The 11,688-nt window shown below is 45.3% G+C and overlaps 1 protein-coding gene across 1 annotated transcript; it reads right to left on the minus strand.

Annotated features, from left to right (window-relative positions):
• Window positions 1-1,263: 1,263 nt before the first annotated feature.
• ADCK2 (aarF domain containing kinase 2) lies at window positions 1,264-11,674 on the minus strand (the record flags this gene model as incomplete). Its single annotated transcript, XM_009649256.2, has 8 exons — window positions 1,264-2,078; window positions 3,293-3,346; window positions 3,967-4,095; window positions 5,516-5,767; window positions 7,812-7,907; window positions 8,551-8,679; window positions 10,224-10,370; window positions 11,105-11,674. Coding segments are annotated over 8 exons (1,521 nt in total), but the record flags the coding sequence as incomplete, so codon positions are not given.
• Window positions 11,675-11,688: the final 14 nt, after the last annotated feature.

Raw genomic sequence — 11,688 nt, forward strand, 5'->3', positions numbered from 1 at the left:
GATTCAAAAAAACCATAAACCATCCTAAAATTTTTTTTAAAAAAAAAAAAAAAAAAAAGGGGGAAAAGGAAAGAAAGATGAACCTATATGCAAGGTGAAGGCTTTGCCTTTTGTTTATTTGTTTAAATTAAGGTCTGAAAAAAATTATAACTTGCTTCATATAAAGAAAGTACACGTGAACCACAGTTTTACATTTTAGACCTGGAATTCTGTCATTCGGGTTAAGCTCTGCTTAGCCTCTGGAAAAATTGGCTGAGATTTGCTCAGCAAGAAGAACACAGGGGGCTGTGCCCATGCCCCGCGCTGCACAGGCCACAGGGTGCCCTGCCTGGCACCTCCAACCCAGCAGGGTGCAAAGGGGAGGGGGCAGGCCTGCTACCGGGGTGGGGGGGAGTGAGAAAATGGCCACATATGGAGATTTTCTATAATGTGAAGTTTGGGGGTTGCTTGCTTTTCTTCTTTTTTGAGTTCTTTTTCATGCCAACTCATGTGCTAGTTAGGACAACAGCGTACCTAGTTATGAGCTTAAGTCTAAGTAGACTTACAGAAACAAGCCTAAAACTTAAAAGCTATTCAACTCTACTGCTGCTTTTATCCTTAAGCATTTAGAAATGGAATACATAACGATTAAAGGGAAGTACATGAAATATATTGAGCAGAATCTTAACTTATTTTTCAGAGTTCATTTATATGCCATTAATCTTTATTTTATAATCACCATAAACCAGCAGATTGTCTGCTCATGTGCTTTCTCTTCATTGCTTAACCATCTGAGAACAGACTACTGCAGGCACCCTGTGCTGCTGCAGTTTCACATACAGTATATCTGGGAATAGATTTAGCCTTACATTATTTCCAATCATTCATAGACTGCATTTCTCACTATTAAAATAGAGCCATAAAATAATTTTAATACTACTATTAAAATAACTGACAGTAAAAGCCATGTATGGTTTAGCTCTTTTGCTGGCTTTATTTAATTTTAAACATTCACAGCGTGTTTTCCGCCCATTAGGAAAATTCTCAGACTCCTTGTTTTGCAAACTACTGGAAACAAAACCCAAGAATTTGCATATTGTTAAGATTTTGAGTTGAGTAGGGGGAGACTAGGGGAGCAGGGGTGAGGGTAGTAGGAAAGAAGCACACAGAGAAAAAGAAAAAAACATACTTTTTAAGCTTCAGGAAAAAAAAGACTAACACCAGTACAAATATTCCCAAAAGTGGTTTTTTATTATGGAATTAGGTTTTCTGCCTAGGCAAATATTTTCTTTTGCTGTCTATAATCCAAACTCCTATAGTATTGTGCTAGAGTATGGAAGTTTGAAAAAAAAAAATCAAATGGACTGGTCTGTTTTTATGATCCCAAATGACTAAGAACAGACCACTCTATGCAGGATCTCGAGACACTTCTACAATAAAAGTAGAAGTTAAAAGTAAAAAAAAAAAGACAAAATGGTTTATTGCCTTTTTCTCCACCCTGAATTAGGTGCTTGGGTGGTGTCAGAACATCATTTCTCATACCACAGTGACAGATAAGTCAGTAAATTAATTTTAAATATTTAACCTGACATATTTCAAAACAGACTTGATCAATGAACATCTTTTTAAAGGCTTTTAGACAAGACTGCTTTTCTCATCAGGCTGCAGTGATCTTGTGGACCTAAACTACATGATATGTCAGTTTAAAAACTACCAGAGCACATCAGCTCTTAGAACTGCATATGAGTCAGAAATCTGCAATTGTGCAAAGTCTTCCTGATTTCTGGAACAGACCTCATCATCCCATGCCTGCTGCTTGGCTGAAACAACTGAAGGCAACATTAATGGAGAGCAACCCCCCCAAGATGCACATGCCTCACCTCCGCTTCTTTCTCTCTCAGTTCACAGGCAGCATAGGTAACCCTGCCCAGCGCGAGGGCAGCAGCCACAAGAGTCTATTTGAGGACAGAAGCTGCAGTTTTGATGAGCAGTGGTTTAGCTGCCTCTAGGATGTCCAGTTCAGGGTCCAGCGAACGACCAAGACCTTCCAGCACCATGATGGCAAAGATGATGGAAGCAAAATTGCTCTCAAGCTTCACCTAGAACCACAAGAGACTAAATGGACTCAGCGGACCTTATTTGCTGCTGAGCCTACTCCACAGAGGTACCAGCATTGGCTAAGCTGCGAGGGAAGGGAAGAGGCTGGGGAGAGCATACACACACCTGCAACTGTACTTTCAGAACTCACTGAAATCCAGCAGCAGGCCCAAAAATAAGATTACAGTTTCAGGGTAAGTGCCCTAAGGGGACTCAAGTTTGCTTTTCAGTTCCAAGAAGGGGAATGTTAGTTTTTTTTCTTTCATACTGGAATAGCAAGAGCTTAGGAGTGCTCACCATTGCTAATGTAGTTATAAGCTGTAGTAGTATCCAACACACTTGAATACATGCACTCCTGTAAGGCAGAGCTCACTTTCTGAATGGGCACAAAAGACCCCCACAGATCACAGAGATAACCATCCTCTGCTCTACATGTGAACAAACTACTCTTGAATTCCCAGCCAGGCATGAGGATTGTTTCGAGGCATACCGGGGCATTAAGAAATCATGGAGTTGGGAGGACTTGCTTTGTTAGGGCCTAAATTACATTTTACGTTATTAGAAACCAGCTTACATGAAGCCTAATGACAAAAGCCTCTTAACTAAGGAACATTTAGAGGGCCCCTTTGCAGGCTGGGCAGCCCTCTGGCTGACAATCTTCTCATCTCCTCCAGTTCAGGCCACCATAGCTCTGTTGTTCCAAAGTTGTTTGCAACCATGGAAACTTGGCCCCCAAATGCTATCAGTTATAAGAAGGAATCTCTGTCCTGTGAATAACTTCTCACTTTTGAGACCTCTAACAAGCCAGTAAAATGGCCTAGTGCTGTTGTGTATCAAGAAAGAGGTCCAGGGCAGACAACATGCAATGATATACAAGTGAAACATACATTAGATTTCATTTTCTGCTTCTAAGGGACTATAAAAAAGATAGGGAAAAATTATGTGTTACAGAAACATTCGTTTTAGTAAATAATATCAACCAGTAAATGCAGTACTAAGACAAAACCCAACAAAACAGAAATTAGTCTTGGTAGGGTGTGTATCAAGACCTGAGAAACAGCATGCCTAGGACGCTTGGATGCATCCCTGCAGTCCCCCTCCTAGCAGCTCGTTTCAGAAGTCACTCCCCCTCCTTTTTGGCCCTTCATGTTCCCAGTAGTTCTCCCTCCCCAAAAGAGCTTCCAGCTAGTGAAGGCAGACAGTGACAGGACCTCACCTTATGGGTCATCAATAGTTTAAAGACATTGGAGAGGAGATTTGCCACCTGAAGCTGGAATACAAAAGGAGCAGTTAACAGCTGATCACAAAAAACCTGTGGTCAAGAAGACTGAGCTGCATAAGTGACAGGCAGGATTCTTCTGAGTGTTTGTTAGCATCCAGTTCTAGTGGTGGGACAAGATTATTTACTGTGCTGACAACAGCCAACATCAAGGTGTGATGCCCTCCACCCTGCCCGGGATAAGGAGTTCAGCTGTGACCCTTGGTTCTGCTTACTTGCCAGCCCAGGAATGCTGAGAATGTCTGACCCCACAGCAGTACACAACATGCATTAATTTGCTCAATTCCACCATACTACACTCTGAAGTGCCCAAGCTGGCCTTAGCTAACAGGATGCAAGCTGTAACATCAGGCTCAGCAACTCCTCACAGGGAATTGCAGATGTTAAAGACTTAAGAAAAAAACAAACCCAAAAAACCAAACACACACATGCTTTTTTAATTAGAAGTAAATAAGAAAGGATTTAAGGAGTTTTGCTGCACCTGAGAGACTAAAAGTGCCCTGTACTGGTTGGCAGTGCTAAGGCCGGAGCTGACCTTTCCACATGGATCACTCCAAAAGTCAAGTTGCAATGAATTGCACGGAAGTGAGGGTGGGACATTGTGAACTTGCCTTTCCTAGGGCAATGGTGTTCCCCCGGACCTTGGTCACTAGTTCCGCCATCTCGGCTTTGAATCGCTCGATATCCTGGCACTGGTTAGCACGGGCGTGATGAAGGATCAGTTCTGCCACTCTCTCTCCCTGTCAAACAAGTTGAAAAGGAGAATCAGGACTTGATAACAGGTGCCAGCAAGCCTACAGGGAGCTGCACATCATTGTCCCTGGAGGAGGCATTACTGCAGGGAGAACTCCTAGGGCCATGCTTTCCCATTCCAGCAATTGAGACCCAACAGATCAACAAAAGCAGGTGCATGAAGAGCAGAACTGGTCCAAAAATCTTAGCTGATAGCTGGAAAAACTCTGCTTATTTTTCTTGCAGGTCTTGTAGGGTAGAACACCACAAAGATACCTCTCAGGCAGTCAGGAGAAGTTTCAGGGGGAAAAATAAAACCCACAGGACCAGCATTTTCTTCTTAGCAGAGGAGATAATGGCATAAAGAAGGGCATCTATTAACCTCCCTTATGGGCTAAGTCCAACCTTCCATTTGCAAACTGTGGAGGAAGAGTGAGCTGATTCTACACCAGCAGATATTTGGTGAGAAAGGGGGGGAGCCACACCCCAAGATTCACTTGAGAGGCTTTATAGCTCTTCTTGGAAGATGCGTCTCACAGCAATGTACAGAGCCAGAGGCCCTGGGTTCGTCAATGTATAGAAGTTTTTCACCTGTAGATGATGAATTACACCCAGCCTGAGCCATGAAGGACTTGCAATCAAGTGTTTGCAGTTTTTGCTTATTAGCTGAGAAGTAAGCCTGCCAGTACAGGATGGGCTTGAATACACAGTTTAGCACTGACTCCTCGGTATGCTTCGGCACATTAAACAGATCAAGTTAAAATGTGTCCCTCCTGAGATATGCTGGTGATCCATCCAACTCACAGCTGAGAAACAGCAACGTGCAAGTATGAGCACTGATGCTTGTTCTCAGAATGAGCAGCAGACATCAACACTGGATTCTCTCATCCAACTGAGAGTGTATTTTAAATGAGTGGGAAGGATGATAAAGTAGTTCCCCTTATGCAGAGGAGCCTGGCAGAGGTCAGCACCCCCCCACACCCGCACCTGTTTTGCTTCCTCTTCTCTACAGACACTGACACAACAGCAAAATGGAGGATGGTATACGGGCTTCCCAGCAGCAAGGCTGCAGAAGGGAACATGTGTGGAAGACCAAGATGTTAATCCATTCCCTCCTCTTCTCTAGCAAAATCTGGCAGGTTCTGCAACAGTCTCTGAAATGCGAGTGGCTCCCAGGCAGCCCTGACTTGCATCAGAAGCACTCCCATCCTGGACCACTGAAATTGCTCCACTCTGGCAGCCTCCTTGCTGTAGCTGAACATCTTATCCCTGTGTCTGGTACAGCTTCCACACTAGCAAGTCTTCTCTCCCCTCTTAGGGAGGATTGCAAGAGGAAATAGGGAGAAAACCTATCACTTCAGCCATCAGACTCTTCAGCTGTCTCCCTTCCCCAGCCTCAGCGCCACAGCCCCATGACAGATGCCTCACCTGGCCCTGGACCACAGCTGTGAAAACCGCCCGGAAGTTCTGCATGTCGGCGCTCTGCAGCTCTGCCACGATCCCCGCGTCCAGCAGCACCAGGCAGAGCTGCCTGAGGGGCGGCTGCACTTCCACAACAAGCGTGTCACACAGGTCCACAATGGCTGTCTGCTCCTTGCAGCTGGTGCTGATGTGGGCAGTGCCTTGAACCAGGATGTTCCCAGGGTGCAGGTCAGCATGGACAAAGTTGTCAACAAAGACCTAGAAGACAGGCAAGTCTTAGAGCAGCTCATTCCAACCAAACCTGCCCACTCCAAAACTCCCAGGCAAATAGCAGAGGTTCATTTCTGGTCTGTTCACCATCATTCCTAACGTGCATCACCCTAGTCAGCAACACATCAAATGGCTTCTGCTGGAAACCAGCTGTGCAGAAATGGCTCGGGTGCTACTCACTCTAGGGGAGTCAGCAGGGCTGTGTGAAGCAGCCCTGTGTGTTTCCTACAGGTCAGGTAGGACAGCCAGGAGTCCCAGCAGGGAACGGTAGTGCTCTTTGGCAACTAACCCTAAACTGGATGCATGCTGGTGGGCCTTGGCAAAGAGTAGTGCAGTAAGAATAGGCCATTTTCCATTCACTGGCATGGGTTATAGAGAACAGTTAAGTTTGGCTAGTCTGGGACATCAACCCACATTACAACTGTATTGAAAGGCAAGGAAAACAAAAGAGGAGGAAACAAATGTATGTAGCACTTCTCTGCCTCTACTAGGGTTAGTAGCAGAAAGGACTAGCAAGAGGGCAAGCACAAGGTAGTGCTTCCCCATGTCTCCTGGCAACCTGGGACTGCAGGACTTCCTGCCCCAAGGAGGCTATCTTTGTATTTGATGGATTTCTCCTACAAATTTGTCCAATTGCCATGTAAATAATTAGAGCTGTGTGAAAAAGGGACATTTTTTAGGTGTTGCCTGGAAAAATGACCTCTGATAATTTTGCTTCCATCCTCCTCATTGTTCTGATAAATGCCACACAACAGATCCACATTCAGTTTCGTGTATCCATGACTGCTTATATCTCTGTCATAAGCTACTCTCATTTCTCTGCTCTTTGGAGTTATGAGTCCAAATTATTTCACCATTCCTGTATGGAAGCGATTCCACACCAGTAATCATCCTGGCTGCCTTCCTCTGCACCTCTTCTAGTTCTATTACAGCCCTTGAAACAGAGGGTCCTGGACAGCACAGGACTAGAACTGCACAGAGTATTCAAGAAACAGGTATTTGTTTTATTTACAGCCATTATGTTGTTTCTTAGCTCTTTAATTCTTTTCTACTCCTAAAATTTGGGGTTTTGCTTTACTCCTAACCACTGAATCTAATGTTAGCATAAAACTACTACAGCTCCACCATTGCTTTTCTGAGTGGGAAAAGCTATTTCAGAGTCTGTCATACTATCTGGAGTCAGAATTGAGGGCTTCACCATTGCCCTAGCATGATGTTGCAGCTATCAGCTGAATTTCATCCAACACTTACTGCCCACACCCTCAGTGCTGTGGGGTCCTTTTGCAATTCCCCGCTAGTTCTCATGGCTCCTCACAAGCCAATTGCGTCACCTCCCAACACTCCTTTCCAGATAATTTGTGATTGTCTTGACCACAAAAGAACTAGACAGCCAGAAGCTGAATCATAAGCTGAATCTGAATCTGGCCAGGTTTGTTTTCTTTATTCCACATTTAGTTCTTCCTTTAAAAAAAGGCATTTTTTTGGAGGAGGGGTCAATAAATGAAAAAAATAGCCACCCTTTGAGTCACATCCATGGTCTCTGCAGAGAGCATGATATTTGCTAATTACATCGCACTTTATAGAACTTGGGCAATATGTGAATATTCATTAAATGGATTATTGGGTTTCCTAAGCAATGCACTGATCAAGTTGCACAGGAAACCCTACTCTGCGCAAGCAGATGGCCCTTCTGCAGCAAGGGAAGCTCTGTGTCAAAGTCTACCATAGCGGTGCATCTAGCCCAGGCTCTACTCAGACCTTGCGTTACACTGGGCACAAAGTACAGACCCTCCCTCCACCAGTTCAGGAGCTGCACGGTGCCCTAGCAGCCCAGGTCCTGGGCTACTGCCAGACACCTGGCATCCACGGGCTGGCTCCAAAAGGCACAGCTCTATCTTTGAGTCCATGGGGAGAAGGGTAAGAGACGTGGGAAGCAAAAGGATTCTCTCTTTAGCCATATTGTCTTATTACCCCAACTGAATAGCTTCTGCAGGAAAACAGCCTTCGCTTCCAGCCTCAGCCAAGCGCATACCATCTTTAGCAGCATGTCCATGCCCATCTTTGCAAGTCTCTGCCTCAGCTCTGTGGCAACCTCCGCGTGCAGGTAGTGCGAAATAGGCTCACTCTCCTGAAATAAAGATGGAGCTGGAGTCAAACACACCCTGGGTCCCACCTTCAGCCACACCTTTACCTAGGTGCCGAGAGCGGAGGGAAGCTGATAACAGTACCCGAGCAAGGACCTGCTCGAAAGAGGCTGTACCTAATGTGATGGAGAACATGAGAGAAGCAAAGGTTTCTTCTTTGGAAAGAGGGTGCAATATAGCCTGGTGCAGAGATACTCTTGCTGGGATCACATGCATGAAAACAAAGGCTGAGAGTAGCTTTGGTCTGTGACTCAAACATCCACAAGGGAAGTGAGGCAAGCATCAGAAAGTGTCAGATTGCTGAGCTCCTTGCTTTGACCCACCACAGAGGAGAGTTGGTTTGCAAAGCACAGGCAAGCACGTGGTTGCTGGGCACACTGCTGATCCGCTTGGTTTCAGGCCAAGTGTTCACTTCTATATGGAGTAGTCTGCCACCTGTCTTCTGGGGTGCACTGCTTACAAACAAAGAGTGGAAGAGACGCTGACGAAGGACACCGATCTCTAACAAAACAAGAGAAAAGCATCCTTCTGCCTCTGATCACTCCTTCTCAAAGAAACACCTCCTTGGCCTGTTCTCCCAAGGGCCTTCTCACTGTTACCACTACTCCCAGACCCTGCGATTCTTACCTCAAATGTTTCCACTAGAACATCTGTCGTTACCAAAGGCCAAAGGGGAGTTGGAAACTTCACAAAATCGACATCCAGGAAATTTTGTCGGAAGCGCTCCAGATTTCTGGCTTCATAGCGCAAGTCAATCTCAAAGGAGAAAAAGAGAAAGCAGGTTAGAAATTAGATTCAGTTAGAATTAGATCTTCAGGATTCTGTATGAGGATATGACTGCGTGGTGCAATACTCAATACCAACAAAACTTGTCAGAAAGCCAGAATGAAAACAAAATAGAGTGGTGCTTCTTACATGCTTATAGCTTTCCTGATGGAAGAGCAGAGTAACAGACCGGGTAACAAATGGCCCACAACCCAGCATCTCCAAAATATGGGCAACTCTTACCATAGGCATGGTGTCTCAAAAAAGACCAGGACTGCATTATCTTCAAGGGTATAGCAGACCCTGAACCAAAGCTTACCGTCCAAATAGCAAGGCAGGCACACAGGGTAGAACTGGAGCCTTAGCCTCACTTTACAGACAGGCAGTCATAGCAGGAAGACATTTAACGTCACGTAACAAAACAATTGACTATGCAAAGTCCTGGCCCTAACCCTTCTGTGATCCATTGCCTTGATATCTCTCCTGCCCTTTGCTGCTCCTGCTCAAGGAGGCAGGATAACCTTGCCTCACCTCCCTCACCTGGAAAGGGGAAATATCCCAGGAATACTTCTTGGTCTTTCTAAGAGAAATGAAAGGAAATTACAACAAGCCTATCGGATGCTCTCCTAATCCTCAGACTTCAGCGCATCCACCAAAAGCTCTGCCAGACTAAACTGCTATTAATGACCTCAAGTCACATCCGACTAGTCAACACTTTATAACATGGATTTACTGTGTAAATTTTTTGCAGTAATAGAAGAGAATTCAGGCTTTCAAAAGCTTATAACAGACTTCAGACTCTGCAATCTAGACACAAAAATGAAACTAGCAGATAATGGTTCATTTTAACAGAAGCATAAGCGTAATTAAGCCTGTAGTGAAATCTTTGTAAGTTTGGCAGTAAGGACGTTTCAGGACCTTGTCTTTAGAAGACATTAGTAAATCAGGACGTGTTTTCAGATTTATTTGCAAAAGCTCAACTTTACCGATACTGTGAGTCTGATGACAATACAATATAGCATGTATTATTAACTTATGTGAAAGTATTAGTTATGCCAATATATATACACCTCTGTGCTAACAAATGTTACCAGTGACTACAGGCTGCAAACATATCTGTAGGACTAAAGAGAAAAACCACACATCTGAGCACTTGTTTGGAGAGATTCTTGTCCTAAGGAGAGGCCTCTCATCAGTGTTCATCTTTCACAATGCTGCAAAAAGGATTGTGACTATGGCTAGCTAGCTGTTCAGGCTGTTCACTAGAAAACATACTCAAAGTCTAAAAAAAATTTTTAAATCTAATAAGGATTGTTAAGGTTTTTTCCATTGCTTTGCTTTTTTTACTCTGTGAACATATAAGCTTTCCTACAGTAACATTATACAACCGCTTAGAATAAAGAATAAGTAAGCCTTCATCTAATCCTTTAAAAAGTAGCGGTATGAACAGTTAGAGCCAGCTGTAGCAAGACAAACGGTAGCCTTGTTTCAGTACATGGGGACCATGGCATGGCATGGCACAGCACAGCACGCACCTGCTGAATCATAAGCTTCTCAAACTCCTCCACAATCTCTGTCAAACTGAGCCACTTGAATCCAGGGAGAAGTCCAATGATGTGGCTACCCATCTTCATGAGAAACAGATCCATCTGGACTTGGTGGACTAGCCCAGGGTGCAGGACCTGTGCAAGAATTAAGGGTGGCATGATCAACTCCCCAGTACTGTAAAGAGACCAGCCCATTTCAATCAGCTAAAGCGATGCATTCCAAATAGACAGAAACTAGCCTATAAAACTGGGAGCTAACAAGGCTTCCCCAGCTAGTCCTCAGAAGAATTCATGTTTTGCCATGGATTAAGCTGTAAAGAAACACATTATAATTTTCAAATGGAATATATCTATGCTGGAGCCTACATTCTCATCCAATGCTGTTTTCCATTGCTTTTGCACTCCGGCCCTCTCTGTGCCACGCAGTACTGACTAGCATTTGGAACAGCTCAAATGTAAGACTTCCTTAAATAAACTTTGCTGGAAAGAACTTATCTGTTCCAGATTTCTTCGTGTGAGGAGAGAAGGGGTTTCATTTTCTGGAAGGCGAAACCAAGCTTAATATTAATTATGTTAATATAAACTGGGCCCTTGCAGGCATTTCTGGTATCCACATGCCACGTCAAAGGTGCCATAGGCTGTATGCATACTCAGGCTCTCTGGGCTGGGAAGAGCTGTGGCCATCGCAAGTCTGGGTTGCAGCTGGCTGGAACTAAAGCGCTGAGAAAAGATACCAAGGATGATGAGCAGCATTTCTCTCACTCTACCTGGCCCTAGCCAGCTACTCATCTCCACAGGAATTAAAATCTGATCGGCCTCATCCAGCACACTACATTTTCACATACCTACCAGCCAGACATATGACTTACTTTAATGGCTACAGGAGTGAGATGTCTGGGTGATGAAGGATTTGCATTCAGGAGTGGGTTGGCCATCTGCTCCATAAGGGACATCCTCCTCACAGGACCTCCCCGGGAGCAGTCTGCAGGGCTCAGCTCCTCCCTGCTCCTCTTATCCTGCATCTCCTCGGTCTTCCTCCTCCTCAGCCACCTGAGGAGACCTCCAAAGCCTGACACCTCCCACGCTTCAAAAGCTGACCGTAACTCTGAGCGTTGCGTTAGCTCCTCAGCCTGTGAGCCAGCAATAGCTGTGAGGTCAGCGTAGGCTTTATATACCTGGGCAACACAGCCCGAGCCGACAGGCTCCTGGCTTTGGAACTTGAGGATGCCCATCCAGTCCTCACCGAAGGCCTTCCTCAGGAGCTCATCAGTGTGGCCCCATGGGTGTGGGCTCACCTCAACGTGCAGCTTGGAAAACTCATCGCAGAAGGCCTCAGAGAAGAGGTCCCTCCGGGTGCTGGCCCACTGGCCCAGCTTGACGCAGGTGGGGCCAGCAGCCTCGGCTGCCCTCCGCACGAGCCGCAGCCCCAAGACGCCCCCGCCGGGCCACCACA

This window comes from Egretta garzetta, unplaced genomic scaffold, assembly GCF_000687185.1.
Source record: "Egretta garzetta isolate BGI_Z169 unplaced genomic scaffold, ASM68718v1 scaffold321, whole genome shotgun sequence".
NCBI classification, from domain to species: domain Eukaryota; kingdom Metazoa; phylum Chordata; class Aves; order Pelecaniformes; family Ardeidae; genus Egretta; species Egretta garzetta.